The following is a 26,489-nucleotide window of genomic DNA, read 5'->3' as shown; positions in this document are numbered from 1 at the left end:
AGCCCCAGATAATTTTTTAATTTTTAGTAGAGAAGGGGTTTCACCATCTTGACCAGGATGGTCTCCATCTCTTAACCTCGTGATCCACCTGCCTTAGCCTCCCAAAGTGCTGGGATTATAGGCGTGCGCCACTGTGCCCAGCCACAGTGCAGAAATTGTTATGGGTTTCACGTTCATTATGTTATTTAGCGCTTCAATATCAAAATATTTTACTTGGTCAAGGCTGCATATTTAGTAAGTAGTGGAACTCAAGTGCAACTCTCCTGACAACTAAAACCCCTGCTCTCCTGGCAATAGGCTACAGTTGCTGTTTGTTACCTTATTCACAACTTTCCTTCGTAAGAACCTCTGCAGCAGTCCTTGCATGGGCTCACCATCCCACCGCAGCTGCACCCAGCGGAAATGCTGCTGCACCAGCAAGTCAGAGCCCTGGAGACAGGCCTTGGCGATGGTTCCCATCAGAAAGCAGTTCTCATGAAAGTAATAACACTCAGACATTCCATTTCCTGAAACACACCAAAAGCAATGGCCCATCCTCAGTGAGTTATACTATGGGACAAATTCAAATTCAAATAACTAAAAGAACATGAAGTATAACTGGTACTCTGGGAAACAGAAATATCAGAATATTATGGAAGCTTGCTTCTCAGCATGCTCCCTGTATTAGCGTTACCTTTTTGGAAAGTGCAGGGACTTTCAGTGCTGCGATTTTCAAGAGGTGCCAGAAAGTCCCTCAATAACTCACACAATGAAGATTTTTCCAAATTCTCTAAAATGATGATGATTTTCTTCTTAACAGGAGATTGTTTCACTGGGATCAGACAAGCTGTAATAAAAAAGGAAATTCACTGATTCAAGCTTTTGACAAAAATTTATCCAAATTGGCAAAAATCAAAAAGTCTGCATTTATAAAGCATTGGCAAAGATGTGGTATAAGGAGAAGTTCTTAAATTGCTGGGAGAGTGAACAACTCTGGGAAGCTGTTTGGAATTATTTGATATATTTGAATACATTCACAATGATGCAACATGTCTTGTTCTGCGACACGTCTCAAATGGAATCAACCCAATGGCCATCAACAATAGAATGAATAAATACATAAATAAGAGTATGTTCACACAACAAATAGAAAGTGAAAAAATGACAACTTTACAACATGGAAGACTCACAAACAAGATATTAAGAAGCAAATCAGGAAAGATTATATAAATGTGATTTCATCATGTAAAATTGAAAACAGGTAACACTAAATCTATGATTTAGGGATTCATACACAGGGAGTAAAACTATAAAGAAAAGCTAAGAAATGATTATCATGAAAGATAAAAGTAGTGCTTATTTCCAAAGGGAAGGGTTTGTGATAAAGGGTACAGACCACACAGTCACATTCTGGGAGCTGAGAATATTCTATTTCTTGGCCTAGTCAGTGGTTAAATGGTTATTTAAAATTATTTATTAACATGTAAACATTAGTAGTATGTATTTTAGCAGATCAATTTCACAATACAAAAGGTTAAAAGCCCTTAAATTACCTTTAAATTCTGCATATGTAAAATGTTCATAAAATTATATAGACAGGGCTAGGTGTGTGGCTCATGCTGGTAATCCCAGCACTTTGGGAGGCCAAGGTGGGCCGATCACTTGAGCCAAGATGTTCAAGACCAGCCCAGGCAACATGGTGAAACTTTGCCTCTACAAAAAGTTTGCCAGACATAGTGGCGTGTGCCTGTATTCCCAGCTACTTGGGAGACTGAGATGAGAGGATCACTTGAGCCCAGGAGGTTGAGGCTACAGTGAGCTGTGATCGTGCCACTGCACTGCAGCCTGTGCAGCAGAGCAAGACCCTGTCTCAGAAAGAAATGTAGACAGGACCTCAGAGAGATAAGTAGGTCCCTCTCTCCATTTTCCAGATCTCGGAGAGGTTGAAGTAATTTGACTGTAGTCTCAGAAACAATGGTAAGGGAGGAGTGAAATCCAGGACTTCTGAATCATATTTTCATATTCCTTTCACTCAGGATGGGAAGGGCTGACTTCATGTCAACCCGAAATGAAAGTTGGAAAGTAAATGAAAAATTATTATTATATATAGGACATGAATAAGTCAGGGCACAAAACACACTTAAAACAGTCCCTGGCATCTACTAAGCAAAAACTATTAATAGTTAAAATGTATTATATATGGTACTTCCTATATACCAATCAATTAAAAAATAAAAACACTCTATTTCTTGAAGATTCCAAGATGCCACCATTTTAGCCAAATTAACCTTGAAAAGAGACCAGTTTAAACTACTTGAGAGTAATATTACCGAATAGTCAACTTTTTATAAATACTCAAGATAGTCTATTCTCAATTCCTTGTTACTATAGACACAATGCATTTTCATTTTCAAAAGAGCTCCTTGAACATTGTAAATGGATCTCCTCTCAGGCAGAAATGGCTTTTCTGAATGCTATGAAAATTTAAAAACTAGACGGCTAGAAACAAGCACAGCCACCTCTCAATCTAGTTGTACTTGTGGAGGGCCGTTAACACCAGCGTCTAGTGAGTGTCAGATCCTTTTCAACACGGCTCTTCAGTAAAGAATGCTAAAATTCTGTGTGTTTGTTTGGGTTCAAATGTTATTTCAGAAACAGATGTATTGTGGAAATATGAGAAATCCATAGCTAAAATGACAATGGAAAACTAACAAACCCTTTTAATTCAGTGATTTAAAAAAAACACAGGATTGATGGTTGATATATCTGGTTTTCTGTAACTGAGGACTGAAGGTCTCTAGTTTTTCCCAGATTTAAGTGCATCGCCAGTTTAAGTGGCTCTGAAGCTGCTGCAGCCAGCCAGAATGTATCTGAAGGAAGGAATATTTCCTTGCATTTCAACAAATGCTTATCCAATGCTTCTTTGCTACAGGTACTGTATGCAGAATGCTATGGCATGCCAGAAGTGACTCATTCTAACTGGGGGTGTGTAGCATTTTAAACTAAGTTTAAGAAATGGCACTGGCTGAAGAATGGAGGCTGGGCAGGACTCAATTCTGGAAGGAAATGGGGCATCACATCAAGGTCAGAATAATTACAAAAGTGGCATGATGGTGAGCTCAAAGCTGATCCATATGGAAAGCTGGGGCAGGGCTGGGAACTTGGGGTGGAACCGCAGGAGTAGCATGGGATCCAGCAGTCACAGCTGTGGGCAGTGGCAGAAGGCAGGATGCGTCTTCATCCTGGGCTGCATGAACATTGGATCCATACACAGTGATTCTCAGCAATTCTGATTTCATTGCTCCGTGCTGGGCCTGGGGCATTGACATTTCATAAAAGCACCCTAGTGACTGGAATGTGCAACCAGGGGTGAGACACGCTGATATGAAGCCTCAGGACCAAGCCCAAAATGAAAAGTAGAAGACCCAGAACGACTTGTTGGAAGGGAGCTACCAGTTGTGGGAATCAGTGTAAGTAAGGGGATAAACAGGATTTGACTCCTGCTCTGAGATCCTCGCTGGTGCAGAGAATTGGCTGAGGAGGAGAGAAATAGGAGAACACACCTCCTAGACTCTTAATGCTGTGGTTAATAAGGAAAGAGATGATGGGAGCCTCATTCAGGACCAAGGCACAGACTGAAAAGGCAGTTTGAGACTGAATCAGTAAATCTCAGTGGTTGACTTATTGAGAGAGGGGCAGGGAGGAAATACTGGAAACAACTCTTAAGTTCCCACCAGAGAAGAGGTCGTGCAGTTAATGGAGGCAGAGAGCAGACGACCAAGCATGTACTTGAGGAGGGGGCGGTGCTGATGGGTTATGTTTCAGGCTTGACGTGTTTGATGAGTGAAGCATTGCTTCTCTGATGTCCAGCAGGTGGTAGGGCATGAGGGTGAGGGCGCTGAGGAAGGATCTCGGCTAGAGATAAAATAAATAAGTTTTCAGGCATGCTGGGGTCTCTTGGAAAGAGGCAGGATGCTCATTCTCCTGGGTCCACAAGCAAGGACTATATTGCTAATGACCTAATTCATCTCACATTCAATGGACTGAGGAGGAAAGAAATGGAGCTTGTGCCCCAGACAAAAAGGGGGAAGGGTTGCTATTCATAACCATTGGGTTATGTTTCCACTTCATCTTTATCTTGGCTTCCTGTGAGGTGCAATCGAGGGTCAAACAGCATGAGTTTCTTTGGGGAAAAGCTTTGTCTTCATCTGCTTGCCTCATTGCCTCAGTTTTCATTAGTACCTACTTTTCCTTCTGACCACTTACATTCAACATCCTTAGTCAAGGTGGAACAAAAACTCATTACAGTTTCAAGGATTAACCAGTCTCTGATCAAGGCTCACGGCGAGGTGAAAGAAGGCCACGCACCCCATGTTACAGCTGCAGGTTCCTTTTTTCCTGTGGCCAGAAAGTCAGCCATTTGAATTCCCTTTGCTTTGTGCTACTTCAAAACGCTATTTCTGAAACCAGTTTGCTCTTTTTGACGTTTTTCTTCCAACTTTATAGGTTCCATCAGCCCTGCTCCTCTCCTGCAGGTTGGTAATTTTAACTGGACAGTCTTTGTGAGGCTCAGGACTACATCCCAGTTTTGAGCATCTTTATATTAAAAGTCCCAGAGAGTAAATTCTGCAGCAAAACTTATCAGTTTAAATATAATTAACACATTTATAGCTAAACCCAAACTGCTTTGTGTCTTAGGTGACTCCAAGTCTATAACCTCCCCTTTGAGGATAGAAAACAGCCCCTCTTTTCCATGTGTTTGTAAACCACGGCTCTGCAGGAACGATGCTCTGAGAGTCTAGGCGGGAAGCACAGGGCAAGCCTTTAACTAGCCTCCTGGAATGCAGGGTCCAAGGACGTAAACTCATTTCTGGAGACTCCAATTGTCATAGTCTCTTATTGTTATCACATTAATCCCATCCTCATTACTTTTACAAAGGAAAGTTCCCTTGAAAAATTCAAAGTATTAAAATACCCATCTAGTGTTTAAATTTCTGTTTTACTGTTTACAGTCACCTGTCATTTAAAAAAGTATCTGTCTTGCTAACCCAACTTCATACTTTACACTGAGAAGAAATTTGACCTGATTCTAATATACATTCACAGCCTCCTTACCAAATAACAGAGTCATATGACGTGACTCTCTCTCAAGAAAGGGAATATGAGAAGGAAATGTCATTTAAAAATAAACACACAGTAACTTATGGTAGAATAACTGCTGTGTCATTCTCTTTGAAGTGGTCTTAAGTCCTCTGTTCTTTTCTTCATTGGCACCATTTTAATCTCTATTTAAGTTTTAGATTCTTAAAGCTAATTATTTAAAATACCATTGTGACTCTTCATTTCTGTCCTTTTTGCTCACACACTTCTTTAACGCTTTCTCTGTGGCTGTTCACTGGCTTTATTCTGCAGTGTCATAGAGAGGAGCAAATAAGGCAATGTGTGCTGTGCTCAGTGGAAGACAGAAGCTCAGCATTCTGACCCCCGTTCAATCCAAGCAGGTTAAGGCTCTCTCTTTAGAGAAAATAAGGTGAACCATCAGGAATACATGTAGAATACCTCAGGAATCAATGTACTCTTCAGTTGTGGTACTTATCATTTGACTTCTTTAATTTCTTCATAAAAAAGAAAGTAGCTGGTAGATAATCCCCATATACTCATTATTCTAGATGCTTGAGTGGAACAGCCTAGAAAACCGCTTTCCTCCATCCAGATCTCTGCCTTCTCTACCCTGTGGCCTCATATATTGCCTCTTGACTGAAGGATCATTCCCTGCTGCATGCTTTCTGCACAGTGAAAGTGATGACACCATGCCTGTCGATGGATCCTTCTCTCTGGCTCACGGGAGTTCTCCTGCACTGCTCTGAAATCTCTGGTGCCCTCACTGATTCTAGTTCTCCACTATGTCTTCATCAGTCTCCAGCCCACAGCATGGGTCCTACTGAGAAGATGGTGGTGGAGGTAGAGTGGGTTTTAGGAGATGAGGGTGAACCGTGGCAAGAGAAGAATGAGAGGCCAGGCCACAATGTTCCTGATATAGATTCTGAGAGTTTTAGCTTTCATTCTGGAGCCTTGGGAATGCAACATCAGGGGATAGTCTGAATGGTTTTGTATCCTCCAGTGAGCCCCCGAATGCCTTGTGGAGGGCCCCTGGAGGGAGTGAGACCAGAGGAAATATGAAGGGTTAATGATGAGGCCTCCGGAATCCCTTGAACAAGAAATGATAGGTGATGCAGGAATGGAGAGCAGAAGGAGGAGATGAGATAGAGGAAGCAGATTCCATAGCGCTTAGGGCCTGCCTAGACATGGGAAATGAGGCAGACAGGAAGTTATAATGCTCACCTTGCTAACTTGGGGAACCACAGTCAAGGTCTTAGCAGATGAACCTTGTATTTCTATCATAGTTTTATCACTAAAAAGTGAAGAGGCTGGGCACGGTGGCTCATGCCTGTAATCTCAGCACTTTGGGAGGCTGAGGTGGGTGGATCACAAGGTCAAGAGATAGAGACCATCCTGGCCAACATGGTGAAATCTTGTCTCTACTAAAAAAATATAAAAATTAGCTGGGCGTGGTGGCGTGTGCCTGTAGTCCCATCTACTCGGGAGGCTGAGGCAAGAGTATTGCTTGAATCCAGGAGGCAGAGGTTGCAGTGAGCCACAATTGTGCCACTGCACTCCAGCCTGTTGACAGAGCAAGACTCCATCTCAAAAAGCAAACCAAAGAAAGTGAAGAAAGATATTGATACTTGTAAATTACTAAGCCAAATACAGAATAAAAATCCTTCTGTATGAATTTCTTTTTCTGCTTTACTGCTTATGATCACTTGCAATTTAAAAATGTATCTGTCTTACTAACCTAATTCCATATCTTACACTGAGGAATATTTAATCCATTTATAATATGCACCCACAGTCTCCTTACCAAGTCACACTCGTGATATGAAGGCTATAGAAGGATTTTTATTCTGTATTTAGAGATGACATACAATTTCCTACTCTTCCTTCTTGAACCTACAGTGAAGCTTTTTTTGTCCTTAGTCTATTGTTTAAACACTTCATTTTTTAAAATCCAGATTATTCTACCTTTGTGCCAGGTCATCAATGACTCTCTTACCAACTCCTGTCTCTCTAATCTTACTTCTTTCTACCTCAACTCTAAGCAAGTTCTTCTACTTGCTGACACCTGAATTGGGCTAAGAATTCCCTTTTTCTTTGCCTATGCTATTTCTTGTATCAGAAAATTCACCAATTAATTCAACAAATAATTATTGACAATCTATCTACAAGGCTAAGAGAAGAATAAGTTAAAATGCTAGCCTTCACGGAGCTCATCATATAACACGTGTGTGGGACGAGGCAAAACCCCAAATAATACCCTCATTGCCTTCACATACAGTTGGGTGGTGCCCAGAAGTATAAACCAAGTCCCTTGCTGTTTAGCAGGAGGAGGGAATCACAGAAGCTTCATTTGAGGTGTTCTTCAAGTATTTTGACAGTTTCCAGAAGAACAGAGACTGTGTCTACTTTAATCACCAGTGTGTAACAGACTACTTGGCATCATACCTGCCATGTGGTAGCCATGGTGTGTGTGGGATGAGAGGCGTTTACGTGTTTACTCCTTAATTCTAGTGGAAGCTGCAGCATGAGCAAAGATATGGAGAGTGGAAAGCAAAGGATAAGTAGGGAGGAAACGTCATAATCTGCTGGAGCATGGGTATCTATTTTAAAAGGGCGAGATAGGCACATCAGGTGGATAAGGCCCCAGAATAGAAGGCCTTGAATGCATCAACCTAGTCCATTGGGCAATGGAGAGCTGCAGGATGGGAGGGGCAGAAATCACAGGAATTTTAACTCGAGTTCTGCTGGCCTATGAGGAATGCTGAGGGAGGAGAAACAATAGACAGAAAAAACACTGACATAAAAGGGAGGAGTTCCAGGAAAGGGGAGCATTAAAGATGGTGCCCATGGAAATGGATTTTTAAAAGCAGATTGAGACTAACCGTGTGACAGGGGTAAGGGTCTGCAAATGAGAGAACCTGGGGTTCTATGTGGTTCTCATAGTGCTTTAAAAAATTAGAATAGTAATACTGAAGGAACAAAACCCCGAAATTTTCACATAAAAACGTGGATTTCTGGCTTCTTCCTAAAAGTCACAAGACCTGATGACACTGGACCTACAGTTCTGTCAGCAACGAACAGCTGGCTGGGGATTGGGGCATGCCTCCCTCTACCTGCAACCCTGCCCAGCCTGCTTCACCTTTTCCTGTGGCTTGTTGTTACTTGGGGGCATTGAGGTTTTCAAGCCTGCCAATGAGATCTGAGTTTCCAGTGTGGGAGCCAAGAGACATGGGCCACTCTCCAAACTGGGAAATGAGGAAGAGGAACTCTTTCTAAGAAGATGCCCACCATAGATCTAAAAATGCTGGGTTGGTCACCTTTGCATCCTTCGTGACCTCATTCCAGTCTTCTTAGCTCTCTAAGCTTAGAGTAGACTTCAGTCTGTCATGGCTATCTACTCTCACAGGGTGAGCACAAAATACTTCAGCTTCTTACATTGAGAAGAAGCAAGGCTGAAAGTTGAAAAAATGTGGGGAACTTTTGTTAGATAACTAATGGGGGGGAAAAGGATATTTTGGCTCTGGGGTGTTTTTAAGGCCCGTAGTGAGGAAGGTCAGGCTTAGGAGCTGGACTGCTGGGGTTGGAGTTCTGTTTTGTGTTCCTGCTGTGGGACCTCTGGGCGGGACACTTAATCTTTCATCTCTAGTGTTTTCATGCTTATAAATCAGGGATGGGATTGTACCTGCCTCAGAAAGTTGTGAGTTAATAAATGTAGTATTCAGAACAGGGCCTACCAGAGTAAGAGCTTAAAAAGTGTTAGCTACAATTAGTAACATTATCAGAAAAAACAGCTTTCTGTGTAGCTAACTTTCACTAGTTTCTAGCCCAAGGCTGGCCTGCGTAGTACAGGGATACTCAGATTCTACTGGAATTTTTCTGCCCTCAAGATGTGCTTCCAGGTTTGTGGTATTCTCAGTGAAATCCTCAGTGATTCCTTAAATCTGCCTCTGAATTTCATTTCTTTTTTAAAAAATTAAAATAAAAATTGTGGCTACATAGTAGTTGTATCTATTTATGTGTACATGAGGTGTTCTGATACAGGCATACAATGTGAAATAATCACATCACGGAGAATGGGGTATCCATCCCCTCAAGCATTTATCCTTTGTGTTATAAACAATCCAATTACATTCTTCTAGTTGTTTAACAATGTGCAATTAAGTTATTACTGACTCTTGTCATCCTGTTGTGCTATCAAACAGTAGGTCTCATTCATTCTATTTTTTCAGTACCTATTAATCATCCCCACCTGCCCCAAAACACCCCATTACCCTTCCCTTCCTCTGGTAACCACCGTTCTGCTTTCTATCTCCATTAGTTCAATTGTTTTGATTTTTAGATCCCTCAAACAATTGAGACCCTGTGATGTTTGTCTTTCTGTGCCTGGCTTATTTCACTTAACATAATGATCTCCAGTTCCATCCGTGTTGTAAATAACAGGATCTCATTCTTTACTATGGCTGAATAGTACTCCATTGTGTATATGTACCACATTTTCTTTATCTATTCATCTGTTGACTTAGAAAGTGCTAGCTAGGCATGGTGGCTTACGTCTGTAATCCCAGCACTTTGGGAGGCCCAAGGCAGGCAGACTGTTGACCCCAGGTGCAGCACTAAGGGATGTATTGGTTGTAGAGAATTTATGAGTAATAAAATTTACTAAAAAAATCAATCTGTTGTTTGTCACCACCATGCTCCAGCAATTCTAAACAGCATCAAAGACTCAATACCTAATTCAGCTACAGTGAACTGCTCCTACCACATCCTCCCTTGGTATACTACTAGTGCCAGTAACACAGTATGCTAGCAAAAATTAATGATTCATAACAAAAGATAACAAAAAAAAGAAAACGCAGGATGCTCAACAAATGCAATAATATACACATGAAGATAATTTTTGCAAGTGTTTATCCCATAGCTGCTGAATAATTAAAGTTATCTTAAGTGTATTTCCAAACAACACAGCGTATTTCCTTTTAATGGCACCATTGAAAAGCATGCCTTTAGGTTATCACAGCCAATTTGCTAAAATGTTCTTACCGCTACTGATGAACAGGTCTAGTAGCTGTTTCTTGGAAAAACCAGCATCTACTTCAGCTCTCACTATTTCACAGGAGAATCCCACAGCCATTTGTCTATGCTGTGATAAGAAAACAAGGTGATTAGTTCTACATGCTTGCCAATTTTCAAAGAAAAGGAGATAGTATACAAGTAGTCAGTACCTTCAGGCAGAGTGCAAGCTGATGTACTATGTAGTCTTGCAAGCTTCCTTCTGGGCCGTGGAAAATGACATTATGATATTGCTCAACCTATTAACAAATCAAGAAGAGACCTAGGGTGAAGGTGCTAAGTTGAGAAGAGAGGAAAAAAAAAAAAAAGTGGTACACAAGTGTGGAATTCTCTTTTGTCTTCATACTTTTGAAAGATTAACAACAGTATTTTAGAGATTAGTTTTACTCATTGGACATGTGTACTCTCATTTGAATATGAAACGTGGGCAAAGGGTATTTAGCAAGATCTGATATTTAAAAAACAAATTTTTCCCTCTATTTTCTACAGTGAGGTTCAGCAGGTTAGCTGAGAAACACAGTTCCAAGTACATTTTGTTCGTCTCTTGCAGAAATTCTGTAATTTTTTATTATCCTTTGCAGATGCTCTTTATGTTGAATTTTCTCAGTGTTTAACTTTTTAGTGGTTAAAACAGTAATGTATTTCATTACGGAAATTTTGGTAAACATAAAGAAGCAGAATAAAAAATTACTGAGTGTCAGCACCCACAGTCACTGTAAATATTTTTGTGTTCTTCAGTGTTTTATTTCCATTGTGGCTGTGTGTGTATGTATGTTTAAAAGATGGGTACATGAGTGTAATCTTTTTACAGCTGTTGTATATAAGAGAATGTCTTTGTGTTGACTTCTTAGGTAAAATATGCTTTGCAAAGTATAAAACTCAGATCAACTTTATATATTATTTCATTTTGGAATTCAGTGTTTCAAAGAAATCTAGGTAGAGATGGATCACTTTTGCATTGTCAAAAGAAAAACTCTGGCTTGGATGCTTATAGATTTTTTTTTTTTTAACCTCTATCCTTGTGTATAAGAATCTCTCTCCTGAGAACATGGAGATTCGACAGGCCCTTGGATGGAAAGGCAATTATCATCTACACAAGGCAAAGTCAGTGATAAAAGTCTTGAGAAAAATGTGGAGAGGAAAGTCAGCTTCCCACTTCTGTCATCCCAGGGCTGACACCCCTGCCCGCGCCCAGCACACATGCTTGGGAGAAGCTTCCTTAGTGGAAAGCTGGCCTTGCAGCAAGGTCTTGCAGGAAAGGACTTGGACAGGCGAGGCTCCAACATAACTGGTACTGCTGATGTTGCTCACATGTGAAGGTTGAGCCACCCAGACTTAGAGAAGTTTTGGGTTTGCTCTCTCGATAACCTAGAACAGGACAATGTAAAAACGTGTGTGTATTCTCTCGATAACCTAGAACAGGACAACGTAAAAACGTGTGTGTATTCTCTCGATAACCTAGAACAGGACAACGTAAAAACGTGTGTGTATTCTCTCGATAACCTAGAACAGGACAATGTAAAAACGTGTGTGTATTCTCTGTTTTGTCTTTCTATTGTAGTTGTCCCTTCGTGATCACAGGGAAAGGCTCACCCTTTATGGTAGCTGGGGTGGACTTCTGTGAAGATAGTAAATACGACCCAGTACATGATTACAGGGAGACAGATTGTGGGATATAAAAGGAAGGCTTGAGGAAAAACTCTTAGCATAAAAGACGAGGTAACTTTTTCCTTATCCTAGGTCTTTAAGTCTTAAGTTTTGGGCTGGGCATGGTGACTCATGCCTGTAATTCCAGCACCTTGGGAGGCTGAGGTGGGCAGATCACTTGAGGTCAGAAGTTTGAGACCAGCCTGGCAAACATGGTAAAACCTCATCTCCACTAAAAATAAAAAAAAAATTAACCAGGCGTGATGGTGGGTGCCTGTAATCCCAGCTACTTGGGAGGCTGAGGCAGGAGAATCACTTGAACTCGGGAGGTGGAGGTTGCGGTGAGCCAAGATCATGCCATTGCACTCCAGCCTGACAATAGAGCGAGACTGTCTCAAGGAAAAAACAACAACAACAACAAGACATGAGATTTGGCCTCTAAGGAGACTAAGGAAGGTTTGTGGGCACTTCCGGAAAGTGGAGGCAAGCCAGACATGACGACCAGGTATCAGGCCATGAGCTAACGGGGCAGTGGTCCTTTAAGGGGTTCCTTGATGTTGGGCTTGGGACTGAGTTTTAGGCTCTGAGAGACAATATGTCTGGAAGCCTGCAGTAATATTCTCTGAGTTGGAATACTATTCCATTATTAGCACACCTTTAGTAAAAGGCTTGAGGAAAAACTCTTAGCATAAAAGACGAGGTAACTTTTTCCTTATCCTAGGTCTTTAGGTCTTAAGTTTTGGGCTGGGCATGGTGACTCATGCCTTTAATCCCAGCACTTTGGGAGGATGAGGTGGACAGATCACTTGAGGTCAGAAGTTTGAGACCACGCCCTAGAAATGTGAGAAATTGATTTCTGTTGTTTATAAGCCACCCAGTCTATGATATTTTGACATGGCAGCCTGAATGGACTAAGACATTAGTAAATAATTTTAAGGGTGTGTTCTTTCCTGAGTTCTCAGGCTGAAAACTATTCTGCAGTATTCTTCCATAGGTATAAGGTTAATCTGTTATTATTTGTTTACATAATATAAAACCAGAGAAAGAATTTTGCAGGAAAGCAGGATGTGTGGACCACCACTGGCTTCACTCGCTGTCCACAAATTGTGTGGCTGAATCTTCTTCTTGGGTCAGTGGGTGGATGAAAGCTTGGTGTCTGCAGTTACTAAACTCTGGGGTCTAGCAGTGGCTTCAGTGGAATGAACTCCTGTTGTCCAACACAGCAGACAATGCATGAGGATAAACCACAGTCCCAGGAAGCAGCCCAGCAGCTCCTGTCTCCATCCCTGCTGAGTGCTTCTGGAGAATCCACCTCCTGGGATGCAGCACAGTCTCACTAATCTACACCAGCTTCTTGTCCAGTTATTTCTAGGAGCTGTAGTCTTCAGATGGATGTGGAAGGGCCTCCTGGGAGAGGAGGAGAGTATCATAGTGCAGATATGCACTATGACATAAAGCAGAGACTATGAAGTAAAGGATAAATGCCCAATTTTCTAACTGGTATAAATCTTGTTTTTTGAATCACCAGGAAGATGGTAAGGGAAGGGTGATAATGATTTCCTACCTAATTTCAGGTAGTTCTCACATACGTGGGCCTAATACTCTATTACCCTTAACAATAGTAGAAAATGTTTCCAGATTCTTGCCAAAGAAACCTCAGTTCTATTTTTCTGTTGCTATAAGGTTTTGTCAATTTTCAAAAGTACTTTAGTGGGAAATTGCATATTAGGTACACAGTTTGCTAGCCAGGTGCAATTTTAAACCAGAGCTCTTAAGCTTTCCAAATTAATCCCAAATTGCTATGATTTATTAGGTAGAATTTTTCTTTTCACAAGTAATGGATTGTTTCATACCAGTGAAACAGGACGCCGATTTTTAAGATTTATTGAAAACAAACAGGCTAAAGATTTTCAAGATTTACCCCTGAGATTTTCAACTAGCGTGGCTATTTAATCTTGTCTCACTTCTGAAAATAAGATTGCTCTATTCATTATGGCCATCCTGTCAAACTGCCTACACTTTCTTAAGATTGACTTTGAAATCAAATAACAGATGAGAGACCCACTTTCATAAAGAAGCTATCTTTAGTTTCAAAACTTCATTTGTTCTCAGACTATAGGCTTTTAGGAAATACATACAGGAAACACTCAATTTAAAATTTCATTGGAAAGGCCATTCATTCGCAGTAAGCCTTGCATTTACCTAGCTTAATGTCCTTCACGAGATAAAGTAGATATATACATAAATAAGCAAATTAGGTAGGTAAAGAGAAAAACAAATGTATATTCCTACATTTTAATGCATGCATTTCATTAGTAGGTTTCTCTTCATTTCAGATATTACCAATTTTTTTTAAAAGGCATTTTGTTATCTCATCAAATGATATAGTTCTGCTGGTTACCATTTAATTTCTGAACAACAACAAAAATAGCTTAATTACTGGGAACCTGTTACTCCATGCAAAGCTTTGCTGAGACATTATATATTGTTTTGAAGTTATCATGTTACATTTCTCCAAATACCAAGATCTGAATATAATGAATATATATGCTCTGTGCTTCCAGCAGAGGGCTCTAAAGATAGATACATAGGCAGATTTTTTTGGGAAAGAAGGGTATAAAGATTCTAATTGTACTGAAAGGAGATCTGTTCTTTGAAAAAGAACACAACTTTTAAAATTGCAGTCTTAATTGTAGTTGCCAGAATCATCCCCTAAGTGCACATTTATAGTGTGACATTTCTGCTTATTAGTAAAGGGACACTGGCCTCATTATCACAATTGGTACCAATCCCTTTTATTCTAGTGTCTTCACTGCCTATTCAGGAAGCTCGGCACATGTCAATTAGTGCTTTGTGAGGCAAACAGATTCTGGATTAAATGGAAACAAGTGACCTCAACAATGGATCATGCATCTCTATTTTCCCCTCCACAATGCTTTCCTGCAAAATGGGGTTTACCAGAGGAGCTGTGGTCTCCACTACTGTTGATGTGGCACCTGTAATGTGTCTGCAGAGTTGTGGCACTTTAATTTTGTGTGTGTGGCATTTTAAAGCAGTAAATCACAAGTTTTGTTTGGAGTTTCAGTTGTCATACACAGTCTGAGGAAAAATAGTGTCTGCCCAGAGACAGTTCTAGGCCAGCTTGTGCTGACCAAAAAAAAAAAAAAAAAAGTGAAAAGGGCATTATAGAGCCAATAAAATTGGGATGGTCACAGCTTAAAATCACATGCTTTATAGCTACAAATTTTATTCCATCCACTTCTGACACCCAATTTTAAAAAACTAATTTACTTGTAACTTTAGAGCCACTAATGACACAATTACAGTGTATTCATTAACATAAAATTTCTCAAACAATATTAGAACGTCCAGAATTTGGAATATAAAAAATTGGAATTCTTCATGTTAGAGAGCTTTTAATCACTTGCTGAAGTCCCTTTTAAAGAATAGGTATAAGAGAATAATAGAAATTTAAGAGAAATTACAGTTTACATACATAGAGACATACATGCACTATTTTTTAAATTAGCTTATTGAAACTTAAAAGCCAACATCGGACTGGGTTACTAACTTCAAATATAGACAAGCCCCCATTTATTGATATAGACATAATAACTTGGGTACTATAGCTATTTTAAAAACAGAAACATAAAATGGAACTCTTGGACATAACTTCTCCCTTGTCAGCCAGTCTCTGGAATTCATGAAGTTTTTCTGCTCTAGTCCTTTTCTGGGCTGACACTAACTTACTGCCCAGAATCCTCTTCCATTATTGCCGTGGAAGCCAAATGTTCCACTGGTGGCAGAGCCACCTCTTCCTCATACTAGGCAACCAGCTGCTTTCCACTTCCACTAGGACCTCACCCAGGCTTGCTCCTTCCTGAGAAAAATCAGGCTAGAGCTGACTCTCTGCTAACAGGGCCGTGGGATGTCTTACACACATAACCACCACTTACAACTTTCTCTTTCTTTCTCTTTTCTTTTGACAGAGTCTTGCTCTGTCGCCAGACTGGAGTGCAGTGGTGCAATCTCGCCTCACTGCAACCTCCGCCTGCCGGGTTCAAGCAATTTTCCTGCCTCAGCCTCCTGAGTAGCTGGGATTACAGGTACCCACCACCATGCACAGTTAAGTTTTGCATTTTTAATAGAGATGGGGTTTCATCATCTTGGCCAGGATGGTCTTGATCTCTTGACCTCGTGATCTGCCCACTTCGGCCTCCCAAAGTACTGAGATTACAGGTGTGAGCCACTGTGCCATGCTACAACCTTATTTTTCTGGGAAAGTAATGAATTTACTTTGGGAATGTATAGAGAATAATTAGATTCTCCTAGTGATGATTCTTAATGACTGGCACGGCACATATTGGAGTGAATGAAAAACAGGTAGAAGAATCTCAAGGATCCCATCCTGGACATTGAGAGGCTTAATTTTAAAGTAGGGCTCAGATCAGGATAATTGAACTCCAGCATTTTTTCTAATAAAATAATTATTCATAGTAAATTATTAAAACATGAGCTTTCAAATAACCTAATAAAAATTACAAACTGGCTAAGAGAAATGTTTGAGTTATGTTAATGCCAAAAAATTCAACAATTACAATAAATTACTAGCAATTCAAAACTCAATTAGGTTGAATATTTTCCCTATTAAATCAAGAGTGGAGATTTAAAATGTACTTGTATTATTTTTAACAATAAAAGTATTTAAAAATAACATCATTAAAAAAAAAACAGAAGCAGAATCCTGATTTAAAGTCTTTACTACATGTGGTGTTCTGCATAAGGGTTTTAACAGATGCATTTTATACAATACATTTGCACACATAGTAATGACTGGTACTTCGATGCTTAATCAAGAGGCTAATAACTAGTATAACTATAATTACATGCATGAATAGGCAGAAAGGCTTGTTTCAACTCTGGGGGTCCCGTCACTTAATCACTGAAGGCACTGGGTAAATTACTTTGAGTCTGTTTATTTACCTGTAAAATGTAACTTGTATGGGGTGTCTATCTCATAGAAAGATTAAATGAGATTATCTATATATTTAGAATAGAGGTTGGCATATAATAAATGCTCAATAAAAAGTTAGCTATTCAGAAGCAACTATCATCAGAGTGAACAGACAATCTACAGAATGGGAGAACGTTTCTGCAATCTATCCATCTGACAACAGTCTCACATATCCAGAGTCTACAAGGAATTTAAACAAATTTACAAGAAAAAAAAAACCATTAAAAAGTGGGCAAAGGACATGAATAGACAATTCTCAAAAGAAGACATTCATGTGGCCAAGGAACATATGGAAAACAGCTCAACATCACTGATGATTAGAGAAATGCACATCAAAACCACAATGGGATACCATCTCATGCCAGTCAGAATGGTGATCATTAAAAAGTCCAGAAACAACAGGTGCTGCAAGGTTGTGGAGAAAAATGAACACTTTTACACTGTTAGTGGGAGTGTTAATTAGTCAAGCCATTGCAGAAAACAATGTGGTGATTCCTCATTTCTTTCTAGAGGCGGAAGTATCATTTGACCTAGCAATCTCATTACTGGGAATTCACCCAGAGGAATATAAATCATTCTGTCATAAAGATACATGCATATATATGTTAGCTGCAGGACTACGGAAAATAGCAAAGACATGGAATCAACCTAAATGCCCATCAGTGATAGACTGGATAAACAAAATGTGGTATATACACACCATGGAATACTCTGCCGCCATATAAAGGAATGAGATCATGTTCTTTGTAGGGACACGAATGGAGCTGGAAGCCATAATCCTCTGCAAACTAATGCAGGAACAGAAAACCAAATACTCCATGTTCTCACTTATAAGTGTGAGCTGAATGATGAGAACACATGGACACATGGAGGGGAACAACACACACTGGGGCCTGTCAGGGTTGGGTGTGGGGGGAAGGAGAGCATCAGGAAGAACAGCTAATGGATGCTGGGCTTAATACCTAGGTGATGAGATGATCTGTGTAGCAAACCACCATGGCACACATTTACCTATTTAATAAACCTGCACATCCTGCACATGTACCCCGTAACATAAAAGTTGAAGGTAAACAGAGTCAGCTATTATTACATTTGTTTATCTACTGTACAGATTTCCAACAATTCAACACACATCAATATGTGTGTAGTTATTTGTGGAACTGGGAAGCTATGCCACTCTCTGGCTCAAATTCCCCCAGTGGCTTCCTACCCACCTGGAATAAAATTCAGTTTTTGCCACATTCCTGCATGATCTAGTTTCTGAACATTTCTCAGACTTCACTGTCAACCTAAACACATTCGTATCTGTGGTTCCCTGTACCTCAAGCACCCTCCACAAGGCTACTCCCTTCACTTCATTTGTTTTTCATTCCAAATGTCACTACTGTAAGATCTTTCCTGAAAACTCCATCTAAAAATAGTGCTTTCTGCCTCCCCTGCCACCCACTCTTTACCTCCTTGGCTGCTTTATTTTTCTACAAACATGTGTTAGTGCTGGTCATCACAATACATATACATTTATTCATTTGATTTTTTAAAAATCTGCCTTCTTTACCACTAGAAGGTAAACCCTATGAGGCCAGGGAATGCATCTTATGCATAACTCTATCCTCAGTTTCTAAAACATTACCTGCATTTAAGAGGCTCTCAATAAACAGCTGTCAAACAACTGAAATAACTAACAGGACACAAAAATGCCTAACACATGGTCTATGCTCTTAAGGGGCTTACAATTGTTTATGGAAGAGAAAACATTCACAACCATTATGATATATTGTTGTCTCAGTCACTTTACATTTTGCAGAGACTGCTGAAATAAAACATTTTTATTACATTCCTTCAAGAGTTAACTGTTAGATTAAAAAGCCTTTTATGTACACTCACTGAATTCAGAATAGAATTAACAACACTGTTTGTTCTCTGGTTTCCTGGTCATTGGTAGTCAAACTAAGTCTCATGTAAATGGAGGCACATATATAGGTGTACTTGGGATATTTTACATACAATGTGACTAGCAGACATTTCGTTTTACAGATTTGCTAGTCAATGATAATTTGCAGTTGCATTTTATCTTCTTAATGGATTAAGGAAAAGTCCTGGGTTGGAGCCTTGTCTTGTATGGAGAAGCTGAGAAGCCGGAAAGGGAGAGAAGGAAGTGGTTCTACCAGCTGATTCTGCTGAAAGCCCGAGGCTAACGTTCCTGAAAACCAGTTGATCACACCCTTCCACCTTCACTTAAGCCAAGTAATGAGACAGATCTCCTTCCCATCACAGGCATACTTTGATGCTTTAGGGAAAGGGGGACAAAGAGCAAAGCAAAGTGAAAAGTATCCGATTCAGGAGAATCCACTTTTTCCACATTGTGAGGCTTTGAATGTTTCTCTGCTACTGTGGCTGCTGGTACAAAGGCTAATCCTAACTTTGAGCCTAGCAATGGAATGGTTTTGAATACTTCTTTTCATAAGAGGTGAAAACAAAGGCATCAGTTCACAGTCTGTGGGAACAACTTTTGTAAAGTGTCATAGTTCCAACTCATTTATTTTAAAAGGTCATCTAAATTAAGGCAGCAAGCAAAACTATTGTTTCCTTATGTTTTACACTAGTAGCATTAGTTTTAGATGGTTCCCATACACATCAGAGACTTGCACAATTCTGGCTTCATCACTAACTAGAGACATGACTTTGAGTATTTTACCTCTCTCTATTAAGTTTCCCCATCTATAAAATGGATGAAATTATCTCATAGGAAGGTTCTGAAGAATAAAATAAAATAGGTCATAACAGCACTTGGCATACTGCCTGGCATGTAATAAGTATTTAACGAACGCAGACCATTACATTTATCCATTTTACATTTATAATTTGCTATTTTCTTTTGATGATCATATTCTTCTTATTCCTTTTAGTAATAGGCCACCTAGTTTTATGTGGGTGCACGATTGTCCAGCAAAAGCCCCACTTCCCAGCTAGGCATCGAGAGGTGTGTAAGTTCTGCTGAACGGGATGTGGGCAGGAAGGATATATGCACTTCCCCTGAAAGGAAAGGCTCGCCCTCCAGGCTCTTTCCTTCCAGCTAGGAAGTGGGAGTGGAAGTGGTGACTACCTTTGACCAAGCAACACAAACAACATCCCAGGGAAGAGTGGAGCAGGGAGCAAGGGTGCCAAGACCCTGGAGAGGTCACCTGCCACTTCTCCCTCCCCAGCCCTCTCACCTGCTGGGACTTATATATTTGAGAAAAATAAACTTCTATCCCGTTTAAGCTGTAATTATTTGGTTTCTGTTAAAGTGGCCAAATTAACCTTCTCACTAATGCTAGCATCTTTACTCAATTTTAAATTATAAAAGTTTATAGTAAGGCATCTTGATATTTGTGGCCATTCTCTTCCATATCGATCATCATTTACTTGACATCAAGTTTTCGTTAAAGACATCCTCCTCCTGCCCAAATTATAACACTTCACAGGTCACAGGTGGTCTCTGGATCCAGGCAATAGATACGTCAATGACAGTGACAGAAATCCAGACTATGTGACGGGCAGCCTGCCAGGGAGTGGGCTGATGGGGAAGGTAATGCTGTCAGAGCACAGGGTGGGTGGGGGCTGTACACCTCCTCTCAACATAAAAATGGGCCACCCAATTTTCCAGTGGCAGGGACGGGAAGCACAGGCCTCTGCTCAGCAGTGTCCACCTACCAGCCTGAGGTAGTTCTGCATCATCTGAAGAGGGATCATGGAGGCATAAGTCACACTACTGAGGCAGCCTTCTTGAGGACCTGTAGGAAAGGAGAGACAGAAGAAAAATGGGTACTCCCTTATTAAATATAAACGATCAAAACACCACAGAATCTATCATAAAAGATAAAATGTGTCTGTTGACTTATGTAGGCAGAGCTAACATTTGGCCAGGAGGCACCAATGTGCCTTTCTGTTGTGAAAATATGACCACACTTCATGCTGGCTGATAAACTGCCACTGATCCTGACCTCCCAAGAGCTCCCAGCTACTCCTTCCCCTGCTCCCTGGGAAGCCCACTCACCGCCCAGCAACTATAGCCATGTCCTCCAGATCCCAGCCCCAACACTGTGCCAGTATTGCTGGGCTCAATGTTTTACAGTTCATAAGTAAAGTTATCATAGATCATTGCAATTCTCAGAAAGCTTTAGCCTTCGCCAGTGTTAGGTCCATTGGCAATACTCTGCCGCCCCCAACTTCTGCCATCCTCCTAATACATTCTTTTGGCCTAAAGCAATGTTCTGGGGTAGCCTCACACTTTTCTTTAATCTTCAGTAAGTCCAATTCAAGTAATAAAATAAACTTTTATTAGTAAAGATTGAATTTTCAAAGACTCCATTCCCAAGTATGGGAAATACATGATGAAATCCATAGCTGTTCAGAATCGAAGAGGGCTGAGAAATTGAGTATTCCTATACCACACACTGGTAGCATGACCTTAGGTAAGAATATCAATCTCTCAGAGCCTCAATGTCCTTGGATATAAAATGGGGATAAGCAGAAATGCATATCTCATTGGGCTGTTATGAGAATTAAATGATTTGATACTTATGCTATAAACAACAGAATCTAGCACATAGTAGGTGCTCACTAAACATTGGCCTGTACCATTGTAATAATCATATTAAGCATAGACTGTACTTGACAGTAAAACAAACAAAAAAAAGACATTTTTCTTTTAACACAGTCTCTGTCACTCTCTTATCAGCATGTCAGTTTGGCCTCCGGTTTATTTTCAATGAGGGATGCAATCAGAATGGCAGGAATCAATGATCCAGACAGACATCACCATGGGTGTCAAGAACATAGCTTTGAGTTTTCCTCCCCTTAATCAAACATTTCGAAAAACATCTAATGACCTAGTGGTGGAAGTCACAAGTGTGTGACTAGAAGACACAGGATGAAACGTGAAGCTTTAAGAATTGGTGCTATGAGGCAGCCATGAAGCAAACACTGTAATTTAAACATCACCTCAGGTAGAGACATCCTTACCTGACAAAAGCACAGTGATGTGCTCTGCCTTATTCTTCATCATAAAGTCCCACGGAGACTGCGCAAAGCTCTGACCCACTGACCATGGCACATTTCCTAGTTCCGAAAAATGAAATAAAATGTCAAGGGCAGCTTATGAGTGATTTCTCTCACAAGGGTAGACATATGCTCTCCTCTGTGAGAACCCTAAGGAATGCAGAGCTTAAACTGTCCAAGACACATACGGAATACCTATAAGGCTACAAAAGGGGTTAGCTCCCTAATGAAATTCTTGCTGAAGGTCAAAAGGAAGGTGTTCAGTCTACAGGCTTTTCCAAAGCAGTCCACAGGAGGGATTAAGAGAGAGGTCTAGAAAGCAAATATATCCACTCAAATATTTCTAGGGCTCTGAAGAACAAAGCTGACCATAATCGAAAACTGTTTCAGGGTTCTTCCAATGCTTGTTTCTCAAAGCCTAAGAAGCACTTTGGATGAGATATTAGATCATTTATGAGCTGGTTCCTGAGGCCCTTTCCAGCAAGGCTTTAGATCCCAGGAAAAAAAAAAACCAACCATATAATTTCAGGTGCTCAGAATAAGGCAAGCCTTCTCCCATTGCGGGTCCTTTGCTCACTCTGGTTCTGAAAGGGTTCTACTTCATAGATATCTTCCCTAGGGAGTGACTGGTAATAAGTATTTATTTTCATCTCTTCCTTCCACAGATCAATTCTTAAATATCTATTCTCAGCCTGCCTCCAATATACATGCACACACACCTGGAACTCGGCTTATCTGCTGACCTGAAGTTCCTTTCATGTAGCTTAGGTTATGAATCCAGCAAACTCACTTACATATACACAATAATAACACTAATGTTCTAATTACCAATTATGAAGCAGTTACAGCCAGGCAGTAAACTAAGCCCTTTATCCACAAAACTCAATGATTTTTGGATGTGAAATGCTACTAGGGTGCACTATACTTTGAGACAAGCATGAACACTGCAGGAATCAAGCCTTAGCATGCATTGCTCACAGAGGTAAACTTATCTGTTGGCAATGAATATCCATCTGCCTTTGTCAGTTTCCACATTAGCTGAATGAAGGCTGATGAAGGGCCATTCCCTTCAAAACACAGTTGTGCTGACTTTGTTTATCAGACCCTGGGGCAGAACCACATTTTGAATAATACTCCATGTGTGGACAAAATGTGTTCCTAAGAGCTGGATAATTTCTTAATGCAATTTTAAGTACATAATAACAATTCTATGATAATAATAATCTTATTTTTTTTTTAAAGAGACAGGGTCTCACTTAGTGGCCCAGGCTGGAGTGCAGTGGCTCCATCAGAGCTCACTGCTGCCTCAAACTCTTGGGATTAAGGGATTTTCCCACCTTAGCCTCTGAGTAGCTGGGACTACAAGTGCATGAGGCCACACCCAGCTAGTTAAAAAAAATTGATTTGCAAATATGAGGTCTCAGTATGTTGAACTCCTGGGCTCAAGTGATCCTTCTGCCTCATCCTTCCAAAGCACTGGGATTACCGGTATAAGCCACTATGCCCAGCCAATAACAGTAATTTCAAGGATCATAACAAAATTACTTAAAATCAAGTTGTCATGAATACTTTTGTCTAAAAACTAGTAACATTTTTTTGAAAGTGGATAAGCATATATGAGTAAACAGAATAAACTGCTTTCCGAAATAATAATCTTACAGATAAATAGCAATGATAAAAAGCCCACCTTTCCCTCAACCTTGGCCATTCTTTTCCAATATGGTGCCATTGAAAGTGCACAAGCTTTCCTATCAGACAGAATCTGATTTGAATCCTTCTGCTTTGCTCATTGGTTCTGTGACCTCGAGCAAGCCATCTTGTACACAGTTATCTGTAAAATGACACCACTGACAGGACCATTTATAAAGCACCCAACACAGTCCTTGCAAAGGAGCAGACTTCCCATAGATGGTAGTTCTCCTGGACCAAGAAGAAAGGAGCTAACCAGGGACAACTCATATTTACAGAGCACTTACTACGCCCAGCAGAAAGCAAATCTTTTTTTCTATAAGTTCTTTGGAATCTGTTTTGTGGTGTCTATCAAATTGAAATCACCAATTATCACCCTGATTCATCCCATGTGGGAGCATTGAATATATCTTTATTAAAGTGCTTCTTTCAAGTCTAGACTTCATCAGAAAACATGTCCTAGAGGTAAGGTACTAATGCACTACAGTGCTCCTGGCCCAACTCAAGAACATATTTTGAGCTGTGTTTAGTACTTTGCAAAAGCAAGCAGCTGCAGGGTGTTTAGTTTCTTACATTTATCTAGAATAGCATGCGCAATCACAAAGCCTCATCAAAGGCTTTCATGTTTTTTATTCTTTGAGTATTATTTGAGGCATAAAAGCATTTTTATATTAACAGGCAACATTACATAATGGCTACATTGTGAACACTCAAGTTTTTCAGCACCGGCAGCTGCCACAAGTAAGCTTTGAATGTGCTTAATCAATGAACTAAGAATCATGTTATGAAACCCACAAACATAAATAAACCCCGAAATTTCACTTTCTCTTCATCGTAGGACTGCTGATACCTAGCATGATGGATCGTACGCTTCTTGCACTGAGGCCAATGTTGGAATCAGTAGTGTTATTACAAGTCACGTCTTCCAGACTCCACCATCCATCAGAAGAGATTGCCTGGAAATGATTTGTCAGAGCTTGACTCACTGCTTTTGAAAAATCATCCCATGATGTCTGTTTGCGGATATTTAAAGCACATATTGTGTTTTCGCATTCAAAGTCATCAGAATCATAGTTGCTTGGTTCAATCTCACCCACTGAAATCCTTAAGGGTATTTTAAGAGCATCTTTTAGAAGAATAAAAGAATTAGGAGTTAAAAAAATCCGGGCAGAAAAAAATTGCAAACCTATTATGTAAAATAAGCAGATATAAACATTTTTTTAAAAACCCAAAGGATTGCTATTTTATTTCCTTAAATAACATTACATTGCACCTTCTTACACTGGAGTAAACTTTTGTCTCCCAATCTCTTCAGTTTCTTTGGAAGTACGTGGTATGAACTGTCTCTCTCCTTGTATCTTTGGCTTTTTCTAGTATTTGACCGCTTAAACACATTAACTCTTTCCCATCAGCAAGACTGCCAAGTTTAAAAAAAAATATGAGAGAACTATAACCCTCCCTTGATCCTGAGCTCTCTACATTCTCCTTTCCTTCATAGATAATGTCATGGATGAGGCAGGTTATAGCTGAAAAGGTTGGTATGCTTAGGACAGTAGCTAAGAATCATATAGACCTTGGGTTGAGCCTCAGGGTCAGGAGCAGCCTCATATAGCTGTGTGTACTTGTAAACTTCCTTGACCTCTGTATCCCAATTTATTTCATAAAATGGAGGGAATGTAGATCGAATTGGTATGAAGAATAAATGAGCTTACTTTTGTAACAGCTTTTACATATTCTTATATGGTAAATACCATAAAGTATTTGAGAAATGGTTAACAGAGTAGTAGGAATGAGCTTTTGAAATGGTCTTTCCGCTTTCTCTGACTGAGGCTCCAGTGCAGTGGGTAGCACCCTCATGCACTTCTGCTGTTCTCATGACCAGATTGTATACGGAGTTACTTGTGTTTGTTTCCAAATATTCTATGTCCATTGAACTGATGACTATAATTAGTGAATCAAACATTCCATAAATTGATAAAATATGAGTTACTGTTCCCATGAAAACTAAGCTGAATCCTTTAGAGACAGTTTAGGCATTGCTAAAAAAGGTTACCTAATGAGGCATAAATGGGACACCTATACGAAATTAGAAACAGTTTAATAATCTCTGGACAGACATTACCTTTAGTTTGCTTCATAAATGTGTTTAAGCATTCAAACACTAGAAATCATGGATGATGCATTAAAGGTATGTTGTCTTCAAATGAGTATGTGGAATTTTAATTGGTAGAACTAATACTAAAGACCTCTATCTAAATGTTGGTAAAAAAATAAATAAACGACTTTGCATGCTTTAAAATTAAAATTAAATGTCTTAAAACAACATGTGTTGATATGATCCTCTCCTTAACTTGTATTTTTCCATTAGCTAATCAACAGCTGGATTACTTTATTTTCCATTTGCTGACTCTCAGTCATCTTACTTATCCACAGTATCTGACATAAGTGATTTCTCTCTGTTCCTTGATATACTCCTCCTGGATCTCCTGTACCTCTTGATACACTCCTTCAGGGTCTCCTGTATCTCCTTACTATACGCCTCCTGCATCTCCTGTACCTCCTGGATACACTCCTCCTGGATCTCCTATATCTTCTGGATACAGCCCTCCTGGATCTCCTGTACCGGCTGGATACACCCCTCCTGGATCTCCTGTACCTGCCGGATACACTCCTCCTGGATCTCCTGTACCTCCTAGATACACTCCTCCTGGATCTCCTCTACCTCCTGGATACACTCTTCCTGGATCTCCTGTACCTCCCGGATACACTCCTCCCGATCTCCTGTACCTCCTTGATACACTTCTCCTGGATCTCCTGTACCCCCCAGATACACTCCTCCTGATCTCCTGTACCTCGATACACTCCTCCTGGATCTCCTGTACCTGCTGGATACACTCCTCCTGGATCTCCTGTACCTCCTGGATATACTCCT

The 26,489-nt window shown here is 40.2% G+C and overlaps 1 protein-coding gene across 8 annotated transcripts in view; it reads right to left on the bottom strand.

The window, feature by feature from the left end:
* CTTNBP2 (cortactin binding protein 2) overlaps positions 1-26,489 on the bottom strand; it is a 168,982-nt gene that overhangs the window by 24,876 nt on the left and 117,617 nt on the right. For all 8 annotated transcript variants that reach the window (XR_004268312.1, XR_004268313.1, XM_032276193.1 and 5 more), the window contains 7 exons: positions 24,408-24,683; positions 21,833-21,928; positions 20,522-20,601; positions 10,320-10,406; positions 10,138-10,237; positions 674-826; positions 319-506 (listed from right to left, as the gene is read on the bottom strand). Coding sequence is in view for 6 of the 8 variants with exons in the window: in XM_032276193.1 (XP_032132084.1) it covers positions 319-506; positions 674-826; positions 10,138-10,237; positions 10,320-10,406; positions 20,522-20,601; positions 21,833-21,928; positions 24,408-24,683 (980 nt within the window). In the remaining 2 variants the exon portion in view is untranslated. The remainder of the gene's footprint in view (positions 1-318; positions 507-673; positions 827-10,137; positions 10,238-10,319; positions 10,407-20,521; positions 20,602-21,832; positions 21,929-24,407; positions 24,684-26,489) is intronic.

This window comes from Sapajus apella, unplaced genomic scaffold, assembly GCF_009761245.1.
Source record: "Sapajus apella isolate SASKATOON/1434 unplaced genomic scaffold, GSC_monkey_1.0 scaffold7, whole genome shotgun sequence".
In the NCBI taxonomy this organism is placed as follows: Eukaryota; Metazoa; Chordata; class Mammalia; order Primates; family Cebidae; genus Sapajus; species Sapajus apella.
The sequence above is the reverse complement of the archived record's forward strand: the minus strand, read 5'-3'. Positions and strand labels throughout refer to the sequence as shown.